Raw genomic sequence first — 23,292 nt, 5'->3', positions numbered from 1 at the left:
AACTAATCCTTTTTATTTTATATTTTACTAAATTTAAAATAACAAATATGATTATATTAATACTCATAATGATTAATTTTATTTTTAATGCAACACTCTTTTGTAGCTGCAATACCTGCCGCAACTTCTGTTGATATGGATGTTAAAATATTAATCTTAAGAGCGATATATATGCTTCGGCTTTGTGTCTAGAAATTCCGAAGATTTTCTTTTTGACAACAATTTTCTATAAAATTGATTTATCACAATGAACCTTTTTTATTGTACACATGCATCTATATATAATGAGATGTATTAAGCTGAATATAATAATATACTTATAAGAAATTTCTATTGTGTGTTACAAACATTATGCATAAACAAAGTATGGTCGTTAGAGGGTAGCGTATAAATATTCATAGCTTTTTCGATATATTTCATTCGATGTTTTCATGTAGTTTACGATTAGGGGCAGCACCACGATGATAGCATCACTGCGTTTCACGATTTGACAGCTGCATACGCATTATGGAGTCACCCTGTAATGCTACTAGTTAGCTGTCATTTATCTGCTGCTCTTGCATTTTGCCTTCTTGAAAGAAAAAATTGTGTTGTACAAAGTGAAATTGTTAGAATAACTATTGTTATAGAACGTTCTAGCTAAACAAATAATTAACGGCAATATGTTGCAGTTTAATACAATTGTGAGTATTATCCAAAAATTGTGCACAATGCAGAATAGCTGCATTTCATGTCGAAATTTCTTTTCTTTTTTTTTGTACTTTTTCCGCTACCTTTGCTACACAATTATTTTGATTTCTACGGTACTTTTTAGTTTTTGCATGTGTTGTTTTCTTGATGTGCCGAGTGGTGTGTGCGTATGTGAAAAGAAGTATGCTTTTCAAATATTGTTGTGCAAAATAATAGTTAATTAAAATACAATCCAAAGAAAATACGCTAGGGTTGCAATAGGTTTACATTAAGAAAACGCAGTAAGAAGTGAAGGTACATAAATTAAAATGAACGCCATGGCTGTTGCTATTGTTTAAGATGCAGGCTATATAATATGACCATTTGGTAAAGTAATCGGTAAACCATAAAATTATACATGCTTACATATGCATTCATGCATGTATGTAGATACAAATGTAAGTATGTATATGTGTACTTAAATATGTACATATTATTTTTTGCTTTCTCATTTTTTGGCAAATGCTTTTTTGTTGTGGCTGTGGCTGCCCCTTCTGCTGCTTCTTTAAACCAACGGCGACGCTGATTGGCACATTAAAACTGCACGCACGCACTCACTCGCTCACCAATACACTTGCGCTCACACTCGCGTTCGCAGACACATTAGCATTATCTGTGTTTTATTCCCGATTATTGTTCTTTTTGGTCTGCGCGGGGCGGGCGCTGTTAAAACTAAAAAGTGAAGCATGCATTTATATATATATACATATGTACATACGCATGTACATACATACATACATATGTATATACGCAACTGCGGTGAAATGTACGATTGTGATCTCAGCGCGCTTGTTATCAAAGCTGTAATAGCTTGCACAGTTTTGGCTCGATTGTTGCAACGTTGTTTTTGCCGCATATTTTGATGCACCGAATCAAAATAGCTACCTATACGTACATACAAGTACATATGTATGTTAAAATACTAGCGAACAATAGTGTTACCTGTTTCAAAAAATATATGTATGTACATACATACATATGTGTATACACACACTAGCAAAAGCAAACAAAAAGGCAGCAGCTGCAGTTGCAGCTGCAATTGTCCCAGCTGACAAGTGCAGCTCACTAGTTTTAATTCGTGCCAATTGTTTCATTGGTGTAAACTAAATAACCAATGCATTGTTTTTGCTCTCGACAGTTTATTGAACACGCAGATACATACATTTAAAAAAAACCAATGCTTAGACACTAAAGAATACAACATATAATCGACCAACTGACTGAGAGACGACGCGTCAGACATCCTGCATTGATTTAAAACGGGAAACGACCAACAGCCATGAAAGTTGACACGGTTAAGCTGAAGAAAGGCTCCTCGGAGTTGACTTCAGAGTGTCGCGAACTAATCGATGAGCTGACTAAGCGACGCACACGTCCCGAACTCTTGGAGTTCCTCAATACTGTGCACGTTTGGATTTATGGAAAATGTGAGCTATACCACTGGATTGAAATACTGGATCGTTTTGACAAAATCCTCGAAGAGGCGGCACGGCATGTCAACGGCAATGAGTTTGTGTTGCAGTGCGATACGACATTTTTGGAGGCGGTAAGTGCCAATTTTAATTGCATATTTTTGTATGTGCCCTAGCACTCGTGTATCTACTGGATTGTTCATGTGTTTATTCCCCTTCTTGTCTGCAGGATGTCACGCTGTTGCTGCACGTGCTCAACTTCACAACGCTGCTGATTGAGCACTCGTTCTCGCGTCACTTGTACAATTCGATTGAGCATCTCACGCAATTGCTATCATCGCAGAACATGGACATTGTACTCGCAGTGCTTAACCTGTTGTATATGTTTTCGAAACGTAGCAACTTTATACCGCGTCTGCCTTTCGAGAAGAAGGAGTTATTGATCGTAAAACTCTTTAATATCGCTGAGGTAAGTTTAAATGGACATGTAGGTAAACATGAGCAACAGTGGCTCTTTAAAAAAGCGTGTTGCCATTACTTGCTTCTCTGTTATTTTCTTGATTTGTTATTTGTTCTTTTTTAATATTATTGCAGCGTTGGGGTGATCCCAATTATGGTCTCTCATTGAAAGATTGTTGCATTGGCGAACCCAAACTAGAATTTCTTTACCAATTATGCATCGACTATGTAGATGAACATGGTCATGCAGCACAATTGGAAATACCGGACATGATGGATCTTTGCCGGACAGCTGCAGCACCCGAAGTTATCAAAACCATAGCTGGACAGATCTCAAAGCCCAGCGAAGCCATCAAGGTTAGTCACCCATTCCCAGCACCCGAATTTTCGTTAATCCTTAAATATATAATATGGCGTAATTATTTCCCTATAGATGCGTATCGCCCATCGCGTACGTTTGATATCAGGCTTCAATAACTACAAGCTCCGCCTCCAATTTGTCCAAGCACGCCTGCAGGCCGTCTCAATACTGATATACTCCAATGCCCTGCAGGACAACACCGATAAGGTGCTTTATGCCGGCTTCGGCGAGGAGCTGTGCGAGCTAATAGACAAGGAGGACCTACATCTGGTGGAGATACGCGCAGCTGTTTTGCGTACCCTTACATCAATGCTTCATTTTGATCGCAATCCAAATGTTCCCAGGTAAGTAAGCTCCCACCCCGCACTTCGGGGTTGACTCCACTGTAACCTTTCACTCACTTGGCGGCTTGTTGTAGCAGGGCTGGTTCCCGCTTAATGAAAATCGTGCATTATACAGGCGCAGAGCGCCAGGGCGGCACACTTCCTCTGCTCGTACGTGACTGCATTGATAATCTGACCACGCATGGCCTCACCGATCGCTATCCACTGATTTTGGCCACATCGCTTTTCTCATTGCTTTACCATCTGGCAAGCTATGAGATGGGCGGCTCGGCGTTGGTAAAGAGCGGAATGATGCAGTCGTTGTTGCGCGTGATCAGCTGGCCTGGAGTCGACCTGGAGCACATCACATTTGTGACAAGAGCTGTGCGCGTCATCGATTTGATAACCAACATAGACATAGCACGCTTCCACCAAAACAATGGACTTAACGTGTTCATCGAACGACTGGAAAAAGAAATCAAGAGCTGTTGCAAGGCTCTAGCCGACATTGGCATCACACTAAAAGAGTCAACACTCAAATTAGATACCTCCCTAGAACAGGTGGAGGATGATGGTGGGTACTTCAATACTGGAACTTTTTAAAAAACGCTAATATCATGATTTTTCAACAGATGCTGCTACAGAAAATGCGTCCATTGCCAGTGGCAGTGCATCGCCGCGTCGTGACAATTCATCTAGTGATGGCGGCAGCGGCACTGCTAATGAAAACGCTTCAAGAGCCTATCGCGTTTTTTTAGAACATAATGAGCAACGCGGGGGCGCTGCAGGTGGTCTTCTAGATATAGGCGTTCGTGGTTCTGGAATACACGCGCTAAGCAGCCTTGCCAGCAGTGCTATTGAAGCATCGGCGCGCGAAGGTGATAGCGCCGGCTCTGCAATACGCCCTGTGCAATATCCAGCCAACAGTTACTATGGACGGCCCTTGGCAGAGCGTAAAGCGGAACTAAGCTCACAGCTACCCACGAGCCTACCGCTGAAGAAGCCCTCGTGTGTAACACAGCGCGCAGCTCTCCTCAAGTCTATGTTGAATTTCCTCAAAAAGAGCATACAAGACCACGCACACTTCAGTAACATGCGCAACATCATGGAAACGAGCCTCACTCAGTCACTGCGCCATATTATCGCTAATGCTGAGTACTACGGACCTTCGCTATTTTTGCTTGCCACCGACGTGGTCACAGTCTACGTTTTTAATGAGCCGTCGTTGCTCTCCTCGCTGCAGGACCTGGGTATTACCAGCGTTATGCTAAAGGCTCTGCTGCAGAAGGATGTGCCAGCCACTCGCGAAGTACTCGGATCGCTTCCCAATGTATTCTCAGCCCTTTGCCTCAACGAGCGAGGGCTTTTTGAGTTTCTATCATACGACCCCTTTGACAAAGTGTTAAAGGTGCTACTCTCACCAGACTATTTGGTGGCCATGCGGCGGCGCCGCTCCTCCGACCCTCTGGGAGACACCGCTACCAATCTTGGAAATGCCATGGATGATCTGATTAAACATCATCCTTACCTACGCGCCGACGCCACTGAAGCCATTGTGCGTCTGCTTAACGAACTGGTGCGTCTGGGCTCGGATCCCTCCTTTATCTGCTGGCGTGCCAACAAGGAAAACAGCACGGTTGCTGGTACTTCCCACAGCAGCGCGCACACAACATCAACTCCATCCCCCATGGTGATGGTGGCCGCAGGTGGCGGCCCTGTATTGCAGAGCGTGGGTGCTGACAACAATGATAGCAGCGGTGACGATGATGATGACGACGATGAGATGAGCTCTGCGTCGCAGCAACAACAACCACAGTCCACACAGACTCAGCAGCTTCAGGTAAACGCCCAATCTGTAGCCGCCCGACCTCTTCAACTGCAGTCATGCAGCTCCACCCGTGCAAGTACTCATCTTACTCTACCCGAACGCGAGGCAATACCACTGATCGACTACATTCTTAACGTAATGAAATTTATTGAGGCCATCTTTAGCAACAGTCCCAATGGTGACCACTGCCGCGAGTTTGTACTGCGCGGAGGTCTCAAGCCCATCCTGCAACTTCTTTCACTGCCCAACCTGCCGGTAGATTCGCCCGTGTCTACCACATCGCAGGCTGTGGCCAACGTCTGCAAGGCCATATTGAGCCAGGCGCAGGAGACTAAAGTACTGGACATCGCACTGAAGCAGCTGGCCGATATTGTTGCTCAGCTGAAGCCGCTTATCAAACATTTTACCTTCCCAGGAGGTAGTGTACTCCTTGCGGAGCTCGTTTGCTGTCAGCGCCTGGAAGATGGCTTCGCCAATGCTGAGTACACGCCCATACTGCACAACATGAGCTTTGTTCATGGCTACGTGGTCATGCTGGTGCATCTTTGCCGCAATGCTTCCGCCGAGATGCGTACTATACTGCTAAAACGGTGGGGCGCCAATCGGGAAACAGGGATTGCACTGTTGCAGCAGCTTGTGCAGCTGTACATCTCCCTAGTTTGGGAAAGTACCATTCTACTAAACCTCTGCTCGGACGAGCCCACACAGCATCCGGATCTCATCTGGGACGAGATTGCCGCCCAAATGTCTGCCGCTGCTGGCACCGCTGATCCCCTCACTGAGGCCGAGCTGTCGCGCAAACTGGAACGCGCTGCGGAATTTCGCACCAAGTACACGCCTGAAGAACAGTTTCGTTACATTAAATCACTTCTCGCAGCCTCTTCACGTTTAGGACGGGCCCTCGCTGAGCTGCTAGGCACTCTCGTAAAATTGTCCGTGGGTTCGCCGCAAACACGCCAGCGTCGAGTTAACGACCTCATCAGCAACATAAACAAAGTTCCTACACCGGAGGCCCGAGAAATCGCGCGCATACTAAGTTCGATTCTGGTGAATGGGTTCAGTCATGAAAGTATTTTACCCAAGCCGGTCCCCAAACTTAAGTTGACATTTCTCATCTGCTCAGTGGGTTTCACTGGACCCATGCTGTTCGACGACAAACGTAGCGCCTTTCACTTGATGATCTCGCAGTTCTGTGCAGAGAATGGTCTGAAGGCTTTCTTTGAGATGTTTTATTGGGCCTTGTCCCTCGACAACGTCTCGCAAAAATTCGTCTTTGATCAGTGGGCCCCGATGGACAACCTGATGCAGTCGTATGAGGACGACAAGCGTGACTGTCCAGAGGGTACCGGCGAGTTTCTCGATGCTTGGTTGCAGCTGCTGGAAAAGATGGTTAATCCACGGGCAATGCTTGACTCACCATACACCATGAGCACCCGGCTTAACTACATGCCCGACAGCGTCCCATTTGAGCCTGTTTTTTATCTTATACACATACACCAGCTGGCTATGCAGGCCCTTAGGCGCATCTGGAGCCGTCGCCCTATACCCAACTATGGCCCCTCCATGTTCGAGACCATGATTCTCATATTGAAGCACCTTATAAAATCGCACCAAATGCTCCTCGAGCGCTATCATACGCGTATGAAGGAGATTAAGTTTGAGAACCTCTACATCCGTAGCACCGATGACGGACTTAATGCCGATCACATCAAGGTCCTCACAGACATGGGTTTTCGTCACTATCACATCATCGAAGCTTTGCGCACCAACGCATCGTTAGAGGAGGCCACTGACCACCTGCTTAATAACCCGGAGGCGAGTGCGCTTTCTGTAGGTCGAGCGGAGGCACAAACCCCGGCTGGGATAGCCAACCCCGCAGCAGCTACGACTGCTTCCGGTACTGCAACGACATCAGATATGGACGTAGATGTAGATGTGTCAGTGGGAGCCTCTGAGATAGGCCAATTCGGAACCAATTCGAACGACACCTCAGTTTCAGCAACAGCGTCGACATCCTCCTCCTCGCTTCCATTGCTGCTGCTACCTCCAGCGTCATTTAGCAACACATATAACTACAAGCAGATTAAGCTAATGCCGCAACTGGTCTTCGACCGTTTCTGTGATGAGGCCATCACACGTGCTTTCGAGTTCATGGAAGCCATTCCGGATACAGTGACCAGTGCGGCAGACCTTATAGCAGTGCTTTACCGACGGCACAACCAGGCCCACAAGCAGGTCTTTATTACCAACTTTGTACGCAACATCATCCAGTGGGTAGACTTTACGTTGCAATTGTTCGAACCGAAAGCAAGCAGCCAGCGCATTGAAGAGTGCCTAACAGGTATGACGGCTACACGATTGTTTGTACGCCTGAAGACTTCTACACTGTTGCTGGAGGAGAACTACAGCGACCTGCACCGGCCACTGGTGGAAGCTATTACGACTCAAGGTGCCATGGTGTCGCTGGTAAAGTTGCTCGATTGCATGGGCCAATGGCTACTGGAACAGACGCGGTCGACCGTGCCGCGCTGGGTGCAGAATCTTGTAGATCTCATAGATGCCATCGACAGCATCAGTCACATCCTGCAGCGTAAGGCAAACATGCGTGCGGTAAGCAGCGATGTGTGGCGCTGGTACGATACCTCAACTGGCAAGTGGAATGCCTATTCGGAAGCTAACAATGAGCTGATACGCAATGCGTATGCTGCAGGCGAGCGCTGGCTGCACATTAATATAGGAAGGCAGCGCTGCACCGTTAGCTTTAACTGCATGACGCAGGTGAGCGAAGCATCAGGCAGCCATAGACCTGTCTTCCCGTCGCTTAAGGTCAGCGAGGCCATCACCAACCTGCACAATTCAAACTCGCAGCACAAAGTGGACAACATATTGAATCGCATAGTACGTACTATCCCCGACGGCGGCATCTTACAAGTTGACGAGCTGATCCCGCTTCGCCAGATAGTTAACTTCAACGATCCACAGGTGCCACCAGCTACGGCTCCAGCAACAGCTACAGCACCAACTGCAGAAACCTCTGAAGATCCTGCCAACGATAGCTCTGGCAGCGCTGGAGCGACTTCCCCACCTGGCGGTAACTATGTGATGACGCGCAGCAAGTCTAGATTGAAGCACGCAGCTGCAGCAGCTAAGGCCAAAGCAGCCGTTAGTGGCACTTCGCCACTAATACCAAAGCGCACACAGAAAATCGTGCTGAACGAGGAACATGTGGGCTTGAGCAAGTTCGACTGTGGCCGTATAATTGGCAGCATTGTAGATTTGCTGTTGCAACCAGGGCAACTTCTTAATTACGAAACAAAACTCTCACTGCTGCGGTTGTGCGCGCGGTTGACTAGGAACTATGAAAATGCCCAGATCTTCATAAAGCGTGGCGGTGTGCGGATGCTGCTCCAGCTACAGCAGTCGTGTAGTTTTATGAGCTTTCCCACGTACGCAATTATTATACTGCGCCACGTATTAGAAGCGCCGCCGGTGTTGCAAGAGGCCATGGAGCGAGTGCTGGGAATGCGTGCAGCCGGAATTGTGCCTGTAGGCCATCGAGATCTCATATATGTGATTACGCAGGTATCGACGGCGGTTTCTCGTGATCCAACCATTTTTGTGGCAGCCGCCAAGGAGATGCTCAAGGGCGAATACCTAATAAATTCAAGCAGCAACCCCACTGACGACGCGCGAGTTATGGTCAAGTCAAAATTCGGACAGCAGTCCCAAGGTGGTACGTCCAACGCGACAGGCACCGAACAGCAACCAAAAGATGAAGCCAAGGATGACTCGCTAGTGCAGTCATCTATATCTGTGCTGAAGGAGTTGCTTCACGCACTAATCCAGCCTTGTTGTCACTACGGAAGTAGTACGGAGTCTGTCCAAAATGCAGCGGAGCTTGTTGTCCCGGATCAGCCACCCAGTGCCGTAGGAACAACCAATGTCGGCGATGAGGTGAGTTTTCAGACACACACAGCCTACAGCTCGACACTTTCTTACCATAAATTATGTTTGCAGGATGCTCCACCTTCCAGCAAGAAGGCAGCCGGCGTAAACATTGCCACCGGTAGCACTACGGAAAAATTTGAGCCATGTTGCTGTACCTGGCATATACCAACAACCGCACATATTCACGTTAAGCCCACACTCTCACGTGCCACTCTGCTTAAGGTATTGGCTGATGCGACACGTGCATATCAGTCTCTGGTACCACGAGTGCTCTTGGGCCACGTTTACACTACAGCGGACAGTCCATTGATCACTGCGCCAAAGCAATCCTTCCTGGCCGTCCTGCTTGATCGTTTCCTGCCGCTGACACAGCGCCAACACGTGCCAGAGGTGAGCACTATGGCGCGGGTGCTACTTTCCTCGCTTTCTGACTGCTACCAGCAGCCGGGTGTACAGACTCAAGTAGCTGAAGAAGTCCACGCAGCGGTGGCGCGGGCTCTTGCCCAGCCAGATTCGGCCGAGAAGCACACACGCCTCCAGGTATTAATGAGCCTCTTCCCCAATCTCATCGAATCACCCATGCTCTACGACAAGGTACATATGCATCGAAATAATATGTACAGAGTCCTGCTGCGTCAGGGCGTCATGACCTACCTGACTAAAGTGGCCCAATACAAAGATTTGTCTAATCACAACACACTCAGTACGCTGGCTGCTATATTGCGACCGATGGAGATACTGCTACGCTTTAGCGTGTCGACAACGACGCTTGGTTCAAAGCGCATTCTTTTTGGCAGCGCTAGTGGCACCAGCGGCGGCAGCGGCACAAGCAACAGCAGCGGTAGTAGTGCTGCCAGCAACGCTGCGGGCGGCGCCCTGTACAGAGCCAATGCTGAGTACATAAACCGTCGCCTGTACCCACGTATGGCGGCCCGTTCCGCGGTCAGTGCGGCGGTGGAGCGCTCGAATGCCATTGGTGGTGAGCATGTGCTGCGCGATATAATACGCAACGTCTTGTCAGATCGTCGTCACGCTTTTGAATTTATCTTCAATTCAGATGAGATGGCCGTCGATTCGGAGGATTCGGCGTCGGTTAGCAATGGTGCTGGCGCCACTGCTGCCAGTGCTAGCGCTGCTAGTGGCGGTGGTAGTAGCGGTGGCAGCAACGCTATCGACGTGGTTGACGAGCGCAGTCGAGGTATGGAGGCTCAGGAGCCAACGCCGCCTAGCAATGCTAACAACGCCGGTGTGCGCCCCGTCCTCAATTTCGATCAACTCTGGGATGATTTCCTTCAAAGCGAAGGTCTCCGCTTGGCTTCACGTGTTGGCAGCGGTGGTGGTTCCGCCGGAACAGGTGCCAGTGGGGGCCAACAGAATGGTATTGGCAACGGGTCTGTCAGCAGCACTGGAGGGGTCGCAGGAAGTTCTGTAGGCGGAAGCTCTAGCGGAGATCCACGCCTTCGCAACAACACTGATGTGGATATTGGTGGCGGAGGCAGTGGTGTCGTGGCGGCTAACGTCAATGACAATGGCATTGGCGGTGGTAGTGACGGTGCTTCCACCTCATCGGACACGGGTGCAGCAGGTGTCGGTGACATCAATGCCTCGTTGCTGGGTGATGTGAGTACCAGCGACTCTGATTCTGAGTCCAATGCTTCGACAGAGGAGCGCAACGAGGACGATGAGGATGAGGACGACGATGCTGGTGATGAGGATGTGGACGATCACAGTGAGACAGATGTGGATGAGGGACGGCCGCGTCAATTCATCGAAGTATTTGATCATATTTATGAACCCGAGTCGTCGGAGACGGCCTCCAACGATGCTGATGTAGATGCTGATGATGATGATGAGGACGAAGACGATGAGGATGAAGATGATGATGTGGACGAGGATGAGCATGAAACACATGATGCAGTCGACGTGGATGAGTCGGCTGATATTGATGATCTGGTTGTGCCACAGTCGCGAAATCGACCGCGACGCAGCGCAGCTCTTTCTGCGAGCGTAGAGACCGGAGGCGGTAATGCCAGTGGTGCCAGCACGGGAGCTGGAGTTGGAGACGCTTTCCTCTACGAACGTCTAGGTGGTGATAGTAGTCATGAGCATAGTCACAGACACACTATGTCCACGCCACCCGCCAGTTTTCGTGTGCGCATCAACAGCTCTATCGCACAGCCACTGGACATCGATGTGAACGGAGGCGGAATCGTAGGTGGCACACCTTCTGGAGATGCGGGTAATAGCGGAAGCGGTGGCACTACAAGCGGGGTATCAGCTGCACTACGGCCATCGGCTGATTCGTGGATGGCACCGGACTTCAGCTTTATGGGCGGCGGTCCTTCCAATGCCGTAACCTCCAGCAGTAGTGGTGATGTTAATGTGAACGCCTTCCTAGCACCCACAATAGCACAAATGGATCGCACTGCAGGCGGGGGTCAAAACATAAGCAATCTCTTAGACGAACCCGTAGCTATCAGTTCTCTTGGCAGCAATGGAAGCGGCGGTGGTAGCACTAGCGCAGGACACCCCAATGTCCCGACTCTCTGCAATAACGGTGTCCGTCGGCGGCTACTTTATTTAGACCAACAGTACTGCGTATGCATGCCTACGCACCAGAACCCAACGGAGGAGACGCAAATGGAAATATTCACTCAAGATGGTATGTTTTATTAGTGGCTTTTGCGATGCGTTTTTTATATCTTTATATTTGTAGCACTTCACTGGTGGTTGGAGGAAGCTAAGGCACTGGACATGGAAAGCCAAACTGATGCATGTCTATATGCTGCTCATTTTCTGTTGCCTCATATCATCAAAGAACTAAAGGCTGCTCACATGCAGCGAAAACAGGATGAAGCTACTCGTCAATCCAGCGCAGCTACTACTGTCAGCACACCAGCAGTACCCCTAACAGGAGGCGTATCTACTTCTAGCGCGCCTAGCACAACCGCCAATACTTCTGTGGTTACCAACAGTACCACAACAAATAGCAGTAACCGCCGCAGTTCCATACCGGTTCTTATCCATCAAGGTGGCTTAGGGATCCCTGGTGGCCCCAGCAGTGGTATAGCCAGTGGTGTCTCCGTTACGAATTCCAACAGCAATCCATATATACCGGGACCAAGTATGAATCACCCGCCCTTTCATCGCCCTCAATTTCTCACCGCTATTTTCTTTTCTATATTTTCTTAGCTACTGGTGTTGAGCAACCCCGCCCACGACAACGTGGTGGCTCCCGCCAGCAACCGCCCTATAACATCTACGCCGAGATCGACTTGACAAGCGAACAGGATCCAACAGCTTCGCTTACTGTTTCCGCCAACAATTTGGGAAATGTATTTCAGGCCGCAGTAACGGCCGGGCAGCCGCATTCGCATTCTCATCATAGGAATCAGCCGCCTGTGCCGCACCTAGGAACAAATGTGCGCCTTTCCCGACCACGTACGCGCCTGGACGAGGTCGATCTCTACGCGCCCGATGACTTGCAGGTAATACCAACCGACAGCGATGATGAACTCGCTACTGAGGAGACTATAAATCGTTTTGCGGCACTCGTATACGATTCCTTTCAGGTACAGGAGCAATCTGTCTGTCAATCAATCAATTTGTCTGTCTGTCTGCCTATCAATCGTTCTCAATTCCAAAAACCACATCTCATGCTGTAGTACCTTGTAAATCTGTTAGATGCATAACCAGCACTGATGCTTTACTGTTATTGTTAACAGATCTTTTCCTGATCGTGGATAACCTCTCATACTTATGTTACTTGATCAATGTTCTAAGTATAATGGCAATTCAGACTGATATATGTGCACCGACATTACATTTTTCACAACTTAATTTAGAATACTGTGTCCTACGGGTTTCCAGACGTTGATCATATTTCACTCCTATCTTCTTTTCCATTCAGCTCCATATTTTCTTGTCCATTTAAGCCTGTTATTATTTTTTTTTTAATCTCACCCGATTGAAGAAATGTCATGGCATTTCAGCTCAGCAGGAGATTTGTTCACAACCAAACATTATTCTTTTGTTATTTAACAGGTTAATGAACGACTTGGGCCGTCGCGCCGTCACCAACACTCGTCAGGTAATCACACAACCTCTTCGCGCACCTCCGGCGCTATGCTGCATAGTTCGCGCTCTAATCGAGACCTGCCAATGCGCACAATCCCAGACCTCCATCGTCTCGTACAGGCACATACTGCGTCACGCAGTCGGAGCACAACTGCAGTAACACCGGCGACAGCGCCTACCGTTTTCAGTAGCTCCACGGACGACACCACCTCGGAAGAGACATCACTAGATCCGGGCAGCTCAGAGCTGAGCTTCATCCTACCTCCCCCATTGGAGGCCGTACCGGCAGTTTTGGATATACCTGCTCAGCGACAGGCCCAACAAGCGCAAGCTCAACAAGTGACAGAGACATCTCAGCACCCAGTGACAACAACGCCTCCCATTGCGGAAGATGAGCTGTGGCCTGCGAGAGAGGACACTGTGACACTGCCATCCGATCAGGCTACGACGCTGCCGGCTGCAGATGTGACTGCAGTTAACCCGACAGCGTGTGAGATTGTCGCCCAACCAAGTGAACAACCAAATGAAGAAACAAGCGAAACCACGGCGACGACGACCATTACGGGTAGCACAAACCCAGACTTGGAGGCTAGTGTGGATGCCGCCGAACCACCATCAGAAGTGGTAACAGAGGGGGAGGTTGACTCTGCAGCTGCAGCTGAAGCCGAGCTAGATCGATTAATCGACGAGGCAGCGGCTGCTAGTAATATAACTTTCCCGAGCCCGATCCGTGGAACAACTACTACCACCACCAGTTCGACCACGAACAGCAGTAGCAATTCCAATACTACATCGACTGCTGCGATTGTCACCGACATGAGTCCCGAGGTGCGTGCCGCATTAGGTGATCTGGAGGTGCCCGAAGGCGTGGATCCATCTTTTCTAGCAGCATTGCCCAGTGAAATGCGCGAGGAAGTAATTCAGGAGCATTTGCGAATGCAACGCATCCGTCAGCGAGCACAACAGACTGCCATACAAATTGCTCATGACTCGCTCGTAGAAGTGAATCCAGAATTCCTGGCCGCGCTGCCGCCCAACATACAGTCGGAAGTGCTAATGCAGCAGCGGATTGAACAGCAACGTCAGGCGGCTCAGAGCGCTAATCCTGATGATCCTGTCGACACAGCTGCCTTCTTTCAAAACCTGCCCGAGAATTTACGCCAGGCGGTAAGTCAATAGTTAATCAAATCGTCGATATTGAAGTATAACTAAGATGTTTTCCTGCAGATACTCACTGATATGGAGGAGTCACAGATAGCCAGTTTGCCACCAGAATTAGCTGCCGAGGCACAGTTTCTGCGCCGCGACTGGGAGTCTCGAAACGGCGCTCGCATGGACGCCCATCCACCAAGCAATGCATTGTGTAAGTTATGTCGGTTGCATATCTAAACATAGGTTCATTATGATTGTCGATATCATGTTTGTTAGCAGCACGGTTCCAGACGACTCTACAAAACTTGGACGATGCGCGCTGGCAGAGCGCGATTTGGTACGATGCCAGTGGCAATGCTCAGCCGCAACATCACCAGCACACCACGATTGTGCATCATCACCATCACGCACCCAACGCTGGAAAACCGCTCGCACTCCTTATGATGGAGGACGAGAACATACTACTCGACCCGGACTCACTGGCTACGCTGCTACTCTTTTTGTTTGTCGAGGACCAGAAAGTGAACAGCATGCGGCTGCACCGCGTCATCCGCAATCTGTGCCACCATGAGCCCACACGTGACTGGATCATAAATGCGCTCATTAGTATTATTCAAAAAACCAATGAGGATAATGCAAGTCTAGGAGCTGGTGCGGGTGCAGTGACGAATGCGGGCAGCAAGCCGCAATGGCTAAAGCTGCGCGTTGACGCGGCCTTTGGCTACAAGTCAAATATCTTCCTTATTAACCGACTCTATGAGGGTACCGCACGCAGCATCAGTATCAATCCTCAAGCGGCGCAGATGATCGTACGCAACTGTCTTGACCTGCTCTTTGTGCTGGCCAAGCACTATCCGCCCAGCTTTGTGCCCTACAATCGGGATCTGAAGGCGCGCCGTGTGCTTAACGCTGTTTTCGCTTTATCCTCTCCAACACTCACGTCCAGCTCGGCATCGAGTTCCAGTACATCGTCCTCAACACGCCTTGAAGATGTCAATAGCATCGTCCCCGGAGCAAGCTCTTTGGATTACCGTTCGCGTTTTTATCGACACCACGTAGCCAATCGACTACGCGGTATTTTAGATGAGCCTAAGCCTTTGTCAGGACAAACACTTACTGTACCGCTGGATGAGGCTCCCTCTACATCGAAAGCGGCGGCGGCAAAGGCTGCCGCTTCGGCCGCGAAGTTGCCCACAAGTACAGTGGCTTACCAAACCAATGCGAAGAACTTTTGGGATGTAGTGCTCAACATTGACCGGCAGACGCCGCTACGCCTCGCGAATGTGGCTCAGTTCCCGCTCACCTCTCAGCCACCTTGGGAATGGAAGACAAATAACAGCGACTTTCTTTCCTTTAGCGATTCTCCGTTCGGGCAACTTCTCGAGATGCTGCCCTACAAAGTAATATGTCGTTCACCGCATTTGACCGACATGCTCGTTAAGCTGTTGGCCTCGCTCAGCACTGAGCTACCCAAAGAGGAAGAGCAGTTGTCTGCAACAGAGCAGATGCTCTCCATGGCATCAGTGACGAGCTTGCGTGATGAGAGTGGGCGATCCAGCGAAGGCATAGGCGAGGAACTTCCGCGCATTTCAGCCGTGAGCAATGAAAGTGAAGGAGCTGGTGATGAAGTGTCAGGCGAAGAGCAAGTTCATGCGTTATCGGCTTCGGTTCCGCCTACAGGTTTTACATCGCAAGTAAAAGGGCAGTCGTCGACACCAAATGTGTCGAGTGCGCCGATTAAGCCGCGCCGTAGAATCTACTCCAAAAACTTTTCACAGTTGCAGCTGGTTATTGAGGTGCTAACCCACCAATGCGGCACTACTGAAGGCCTGGACAATGTGGCTAAATTAATCGTCAACCTGACACAGTGCTCGAAGGCATCCAATGCCATTTTCATACAGTACTTAACAGCGGCCATCCTAGGCTTGGCCGAGGAGGTACGTCAGGCTATACAGACGCTTCTGAATGAGATACGTTCCTATAATGCAGTCGGCGTGCAGGACAACAAACCGAGTACGTCGCAAAGTTCCAGCTCTTCCTCTACCGCTTGCACAGTACCCGGTATCAGCGCCCCCAACAACACTTCACTTCTCTCCAACATGACTGTGCACGAAGGCACCATGCAAGATCGCTTCACAGCCGAGCATGTCATCATATCGGCACCAAAAAATGCAAAACCTACATGCGAGCTTCAGCTGCCATCGATGAAGAAACTAATGTCCACCTCATCGGCACAACCATACTTCTTGCGCACTCTCAAGATTTTCATGCAGGTGCGTGAAATGTACGAAGAACAGAACGGCAGCGAAGAAGATGACGTTATCGACATTGTGGGCGATGGTTCCGGCAGCAATAGCTCAAGAACTAGCATTAGCGTCAGTAGTGGAGGCAGTGGCACCAGTGGTGCTGATTCAGGCATGGATGCTTCTGAAAACGGCAGTACTGTGATCAATAAGCCAGCTTCTAAACCTACACTCAGCCAAATACTCTGTCTCGATGTGCTCTGGCATACGCTTAGCGAATGCTTGGTGGCGCTTGAGGAGTCCAAGGACGAATTTGCGGTACTTGTTCTACAGCCAACAGTTGAGGCATTCTTTCTTATACATGCCTCTCATCGAGGCACCCCCAAGAAACCGGGTCGTGATACAGTCGCCCCCGGGCGCGGTAGTGGCTCTGGTCATGGCACGAATGTTGGTGCTGGGGCGAGACTGGAGCAAAGTTTACCGCTGGACGATAGCAGTAGCACAGGCACACTCAATTCTTCCGTGTACGAGGGTAAGTGTGCTTCCACGTTTTTCCTTAAATTATATTCTCTAGTATTCCCTCATTACCCAGCAGAGGAGACGCGCATGCATGACGGATCCAGTAATACGTCTAGCTCAAGCCCTGGTGGATTCTCAACCTCACAGACAAATGTTGTGCTGTCCGACCACGAAGCGCAACTTAAGCAAGATCGCCAGAAGTTCCTGCAGTTCGCCGAAAAGCATCGCACCGTGCTAAACCAAATACTCCGACAGTCGCCCACGCATCTGTCGGACGGGCCGTTTGCAGTGCTAGTCGATCACACTCGCATTCTGGACTTTGACGTGAAGCGCAAGTACTTCCAAACTGAGCTGGAGCGACTCGATGAAGGCATAAGGCGGGAAGAACACACAGTAAGTGTGCGTCGTGTTACAGTTTTTGAGGACTCGTTCCGCGTTTTATATCGCCTTGGACCAGAGGAGTGGAAGAATCGCTTCTACATTGTGTTTGAAGGTAATGTTTTGAGAAATTGTCTATCTTTTACACTATTCTGCATCCCTTTCTCGCCCTCTCTCACTCACTCTCTCTTTCTCTTTCACTCTCTGTGTCATTCAAACATACATTAATTTGTATCCACACAGAGGAGGAGGGTCAGGATGCAGGTGGCTTGCTACGTGAATGGTATGTCATCATCTCACGGGAAATTTTCAATCCCATGTACGCTCTGTTCTGTGTGTCACCGGGTGATCGTGTCACCTATATGATCAATCCATCGAGCCACGCCAATCCCAATCACCTGAGCTACTTTAAGTTTGTCGGCCGTGTTATCGGTAAGTCTTTTAAATAACAGTATGCTAAGACGACAACGCAAGCTAATCCTCTCCCACAGCGAAAGCCGTGCATGATAACAAGCTGCTCGAGTGCTACTTCACCCGCTCCTTCTATAAACACATATTGGGAAAACAGGTGAAGCATACAGACATGGAATCGCAAGACTATGAGTTCTATAAAGGATTGGACTATCTAATGAAGAACGATATATCTACACTCGGCTATGAGTTGACTTTCTCGACCGAGGTGCAGGAGTTTGGTGTCACACAAATACGTGATCTCAAGCCAAATGGGCGCGACATAGCCGTCACTGAGGAGAACAAGTTCGAGTATGTGCAGCTGGTCTGTCAGCTGAAAATGAGCGGCTCCATTCGGCAGCAGTAAGTATATGCCCATGAAGAGTGTGCGTGAAAAGTGGCCAGCATTAAAGTTCGTCGCTTGCAGGTTGGATGCGTTCCTCGAGGGCTTCTACGACATAATTCCAAAGCATTTAATATCCATATTTAATGAGCAAGAGCTGGAGCTTCTCATATCCGGGTTACCTGATATCGACATAGAAGATCTTAAGGCGAACACCGAGTATCACAAGTATACATCGAAATCAGCTCAGGTTTGTTTTTCTTCTTTTTTTTTCGATATTTTGGCTGCTCTATTAACTGCCTACATTCAATTCTAGATACAATGGTTTTGGCGTGCTTTGCGGAGCTTCGACCAAGCCGATCGTGCAAAATTCCTTCAGTTTGTAACCGGCACGTCGAAAGTGCCGCTACAAGGCTTTGGCTCGCTGGAGGGTATGAATGGCATTCAAAAATTCCAAATACATCGAGACGATCGGTCGACCGATCGTTTGCCCTGCGCCCACACTTGGTAAGTGATGTTACATATTTACCGCATTTTTTTGTGGAGCAAATTTTCATTATCTTTTATTCTTTTTCGTTGCAGCTTTAACCAGTTGGATCTGCCTATGTACAAGTCCTACGATAAACTACGCAGCTGCTTGCTTAAAGCTATACACGAGTGCTCCGAGGGCTTCGGTTTTGCCTAAGATGCAAGCAAAGAGATAGTGAAACGAAGATACGAATATAGCACCAACGGCATCATACACAGTGCATATAGTTATTATAGTATATATATATATATAAAATGTTGAATTAATTATTAATTTTCGCGCATATATATATAATATATATTTTCTTAAAGTTTCAAAGGTTAAGAGAAAAGCATTCAAACAAAAAGGCATGAAAAATGTTCTTTTTAACGATACATATAAATATTAATTTTATGTTCTTAAATCAACACTTAAAAAAAAATGAAGGTGGATGAAGAAAATGCATTAACTGCACCACTGGTCGCTTTGTTTCTTGTTTATATAATATAAAACAAAATATTTAATACAATCTACAAAGAATTGATAAGAAATATAGAAAACAAAGAAAATAACGGAACAAAGTATTTGAGCCAAGAGTAAGGTTTTATGTTTTGCATTTTATGATTATTTTTTTATTGAGTAGATGTAACATTGACAAAAAATGAGTAAATATTTAGTAATGATGATACAAGAACATTTAAAAATAAACGTACGCAAGCTTATAAGCATATTTGATATAAAATTAAAGCAAAAAGTATAAATAAAACCGAAATGTGTTAACTCCAAAGCTGACTTTTCTATACTTCTGCATATATGGTACAGTGGTTTTCATATGGTGATGTCTTAACTATTACTATTCGTACTTTTGAAAGCGATTCCTCTCTCCATTCATACTGTTCATATACATTTTAACATATGTGCTTGAGTGCTTTTTAAATTGATTTTTAAGACCCCACACCCAAAGAGTAAAATACTACTCCCCAAAGTATATATAAATATCATTGATCAGTATGATGAGACGAGTCGATATAGCCATGTCCGTATGAACACAAGTATCTTGGAAAATATAAGAGCTAGATTAACTAACCCCGAGAAAAGACAATTTTTTTCTACTACAGTAATCTTCCGTTATAGATGTACATAAGTCGTATTTCATGGATTTTCGAACTTAATATTCAAATTTACTAATTACATCCAGTTAGTAATTTCATTATGATAGGCCGATTTTAAAGGAAGTTATTCCCATATATGTATGTAGTTAATATCTGCCCAAGCTCTGTTCAGTTCCTTAAAATGTATGGCCCGACGAAAATAACCACCTGTTTTTAAATGTGTATATCCTGTAACCAAATCAAAAAAGGTGTACTAGCTTAGTGCGAATGGACGCTGCACTAAAATTTAATCTTCAACCAAGCAAAAATTATTATAAAAATGGCATCGACTTATGTATGTATATTGATAAGCATTTCCATTTCAAAGCTGTTGCAATAGTGCAACTTGCACATTCCTATTTCTGCAAGAAAATAATGTCCAGCTGCGTCGGATTATCCATACCCAACTGTAAAGCGAACTTAAATTAATATACTTGTACATTCATATGTTAAATTAATCAATTAATAATCAATCAAATCGGACTACTATGTACATACATATATCATGAAGCTAATTCTCTGGTTTACAAAGTTAGCGAAATATAGATATGTATGTATATAAACTATGCACATATAATTGCGCGACCATTTATAATTACACCATGCCCCATGTCTGTTTGTTTACATATATTTTCTCGTCTAGACGGGTGAACAGCTGTTGTTAGGGTTTTTGAAGATATCATCTCAACATATCGATGTGTTTCGTAACCATCGATAGTCCAGAATCTCTATCGCTAACCAAGTTGGCAGCCCACTTGCTTACATATAAATTGTAAAATTGTTCGAACTCAAAGCAAAACAAATTATATAAAACAGATAAATTATGGCAACTCGTGTTGTGGCAACGGCAACGGTGCGAGCTGTTAAGGGCCGTAAACTAATTCCCACACGTGCCGCGCTGACGTTGGTAAGTGTGCGAATCTGTGTTTGTAATAAAATGCGCGTGTTGTCCTCTCTTAAGAAGTAACAGCTATTCTATTGGCCATCATAATCTGTGCTTGTTGTTTACAAACTGTTTCATTGCTTTTCAGACACCCGCTGCGGTGAACCGCATTAAGGTGTTGTTGCAGGATATGCCGGATAAAGTAAGTAGAACAGAAACTGGGATCAAAATGTATAAGTCATCACTATTGCATATGCACGCACATATTAACAACATATGTACATATCTTGGCATTTTAGATCGGTCTCAAGGTTGGAGTGAGGCAGCGCGGCTGTAATGGTCTATCCTACACATTGGATTATGCTACTCAAAAAGGTATGGAAACTATATACATATGTATGTATATTATTGTGGATAGTTTTACGTCGCAATTATTTTCACAGACAAACTAGACGAGGAAGTCGTGCAGGATGGTGTCAAGGTCTTTATTGACAAAAAGGCGCAACTGTCGTTGCTAGGTAAGTTATGTAATTGTGCACAGGGAATAAAATATTAATTGAGTATTTCTCCTAATTATCTTTATTAAGGCACTGAAATGGATTATGTCGAAAGCAAACTTTCGAGCGAGTTTGTCTTCAATAATCCAAATATCAAGGGTACCTGCGGTTGTGGCGAGTCATTTAGCATGTAAAGTCACTAAATTAAAAAGTGGCCTAAAGCCGCACCTGCCTCGCAAACGATTAACCTAAGTTGATGCAAAAGTGAAGAAATGTAGTTTTTATTAGCGACAAACAAAACATGTATGTAAAAAATGCTGTTAGTTCAAAATAACGTTTTGTAGCAGTGTAAATTCTAAGTTCTGGATAATGCCAATGATATGAAATTAATTTGCGCGATTTCTTATTATAAGCATACAAATATGCATGTTGTTCAAATAATAGCGTGATTAATTTGATTAATCATAATGTATTTTGTATTAAATTTGTTTAGTTTTATAATTGAAGCATAGAAGAAAAATGCTTAGATTGATTTATTAAAATTAGGTAGTAGTGGCTTTAATGTCTTTAAATTACTACATATATACATACATACATGCGTTAAAATATATAGTTGAAAATAAATACGAAGTTTTCCCACAAACTCAGAGCTCAATAATTAAAATTGCATTTCCAATTCATACAATATGACGTGAACCAGTTTTGCGGTCATCGCTGATGTAGCCCATGTATACCATATTCGTCGTATTCCTCCCGTGTATAAACAAATTCTTCAAAGTTGACGCTTGTTGCCACTTCTTTGCCTCCGTACCAAGCATAGCGAACAGGATCTTCGGGGCATATAAGTGACACTTCTAAATCGTCTGGCACTAAGGAACGCAAATCTCGCTTAAGTCTTGGTAGGAATCCAGGAAATTGGGCGCTGCCGCCCACAATTAGTATGTTAAGCAGCAACTCACGATGTGCTTCCCAGGGACACGCTTTCAAAGCATCTACGACGGCCTCTGGAATGCCCACCTGCTGAATGCCAATGTCTGAGGGATTGAAAAGCAGCTCCGGCACTGTAAAGCGTTCATTACACAATGGTACCATTTGTTGATGTTCCTCTTCCTCTCGCGGCTGGCCCGGCATACGAATGTAGCCACGCTTGCATGTAGTAAAATCAGGAAGCACATAGTCAACGGCAATCTCTTTACGTTTCTTGTCGCACTCATGCACACGCATTGCATTTTTGAAGTCTTCGGCCACAAAACAAACATCCTCTTTTATTTGGTTAACCACATGACTCTCGTCCATGACGTTGAGGTGGCGATACGAAATCAGTTCTTTCAGGTGATTAGTTAGTGCTTTTCCACCGACATCAATTCGACGAATACCCTCCAGCACACGCCGGCCCAACACAAAGGGTACAACATGTGTGAAACTATATCCGACATCGATAATAATGCAATTTAGTGATTGCATTGTGGTGCGCTCCTCACTGTCCGCCACATAGTTGAAGGCGGCCAGCTCAGCAGACGTCGTCTTGTAAAGGCCTGCTACGCGATACTCTTCAAACAGCATCTCAAGCATGGCCTCTTGAACGCTGTGGAAATTCATCTGCGGCTCTGTTATCACGATGCTTCGATTTTCCAGCGAACAACCGATGCCATCCTTGCTAAAAATATGATCCCAAACCGTTTTTTGGGTATCCCAATTGAGGAGATAACCGCGCTGAAAACACAATATGTAATAAAGTGCAGATGTATCGCGGCATTCGTCAATTTGGTTGCCCACAAAGACGCGGCGTCGCTCGCTTTTTGCCTTCATAATGCAGTTAGGAATCACTTGCGGTTCGTCCTCATTGGCAAGTCCCACCTTAGCCGTGTACGCACCATTGTCTAGTACAACTGTGGTATTGGCCATTATTCTATTTTAATAAATCTGTCTAAATAATAACATCAACGAATAATTGGTACATCACTTTTTAGAGATGAACCACCGGCATTTATTCTATTAATCGGTATCTCGTACTTGCTATCGCTCTGTAAT

At 46.6% G+C, this 23,292-nt stretch overlaps 3 protein-coding genes across 8 annotated transcripts; 2 read left to right on the top strand and 1 right to left on the bottom strand.

The window, feature by feature from the left end:
- Positions 1–581: 581 nt before the first annotated feature.
- LOC115629284 (E3 ubiquitin-protein ligase HUWE1) lies at positions 582–19,517 on the top strand. Of its 6 annotated transcripts, none has more exons than XM_030525722.1 (19): positions 582–683; positions 1,868–2,275; positions 2,371–2,610; positions 2,736–2,957; positions 3,034–3,305; positions 3,383–3,858; positions 3,917–9,066; positions 9,130–11,722; positions 11,777–12,184; positions 12,253–12,632; positions 13,105–14,304; positions 14,365–14,500; positions 14,566–17,064; positions 17,125–17,544; positions 17,673–17,861; positions 17,921–18,242; positions 18,307–18,472; positions 18,539–18,729; positions 18,805–19,517. In XM_030525722.1, the coding sequence occupies exons 2-19, from the start codon at positions 2,009–2,011 to the stop codon at positions 18,905–18,907; spliced, it is 15,234 nt and encodes a 5,077-aa protein (XP_030381582.1). In that variant the 5' UTR covers positions 582–683; positions 1,868–2,008; the 3' UTR covers positions 18,908–19,517. The 6 variants fall into 6 exon arrangements, with proteins under 6 accessions (XP_030381582.1, XP_030381578.1, XP_030381584.1 ...); XM_030525718.1 differs by having other exon boundaries at positions 3,380–3,858; XM_030525724.1 differs by lacking the exon at positions 582–683 and having other exon boundaries at positions 2,009–2,275; positions 3,380–3,858; positions 12,253–12,548.
- A 1,124-nt stretch (positions 19,518–20,641) lies between these two features.
- Positions 20,642–21,818, top strand: LOC115629242 (iron-sulfur cluster assembly 1 homolog, mitochondrial). Its single transcript, XM_030525658.1, has 5 exons — positions 20,642–20,788; positions 20,913–20,966; positions 21,064–21,139; positions 21,208–21,282; positions 21,352–21,818. Exons 1-5 carry the CDS (start codon positions 20,705–20,707, stop codon positions 21,453–21,455), a joined length of 393 nt encoding a protein of 130 aa, XP_030381518.1. The 5' UTR covers positions 20,642–20,704; the 3' UTR covers positions 21,456–21,818.
- A 36-nt stretch (positions 21,819–21,854) lies between these two features.
- On the bottom strand, positions 21,855–23,189 carry LOC115629240 (actin-related protein 6). Its single transcript, XM_030525657.1, has one exon. It carries the CDS (start codon positions 23,164–23,166, stop codon positions 21,970–21,972), a length of 1,197 nt encoding a protein of 398 aa, XP_030381517.1. The 5' UTR covers positions 23,167–23,189; the 3' UTR covers positions 21,855–21,969.
- Between the last annotated feature and the right edge of the window lie 103 nt (positions 23,190–23,292).

Source organism: Scaptodrosophila lebanonensis, unplaced genomic scaffold (genome assembly GCF_003285725.1).
Source record: "Scaptodrosophila lebanonensis strain 11010-0011.00,11010-0021.00 unplaced genomic scaffold, SlebRS2 tig00000138-arrow-arrow-pilon, whole genome shotgun sequence".
NCBI lineage: Eukaryota > Metazoa > Arthropoda > Insecta > Diptera > Drosophilidae > Scaptodrosophila > Scaptodrosophila lebanonensis.
Note: the sequence above shows the minus strand (reverse complement) of the source record. Positions and strands in the feature narration are given on the sequence as shown.

Excerpts from the sequence above, each read along its gene's own strand:
- LOC115629240 (XM_030525657.1), bottom strand. The coding sequence starts at position 23,166 with ATGGCCAATACCACAGTTGTACTAGACAATGGTGCGTACACGGCTAAG.
- LOC115629284 (XM_030525718.1), top strand. The coding sequence starts at position 2,009 with ATGAAAGTTGACACGGTTAAGCTGAAGAAAGGCTCCTCGGAGTTGACT. Across the intron at positions 2,958-3,033 it reads AGCCCAGCGAAGCCATCAAG|ATGCGTATCGCCCATCGCGT; the intron begins GTTAGTCACCCA and ends ATTTCCCTATAG. Across the intron at positions 17,862-17,920 it reads GTTTGTCGGCCGTGTTATCG|CGAAAGCCGTGCATGATAAC; the intron begins GTAAGTCTTTTA and ends CCTCTCCCACAG.
- LOC115629242 (XM_030525658.1), top strand. The coding sequence starts at position 20,705 with ATGGCAACTCGTGTTGTGGCAACGGCAACGGTGCGAGCTGTTAAGGGC. Across the intron at positions 20,967-21,063 it reads TGCAGGATATGCCGGATAAA|ATCGGTCTCAAGGTTGGAGT; the intron begins GTAAGTAGAACA and ends TTGGCATTTTAG. Across the intron at positions 21,283-21,351 it reads GGCGCAACTGTCGTTGCTAG|GCACTGAAATGGATTATGTC; the intron begins GTAAGTTATGTA and ends ATCTTTATTAAG.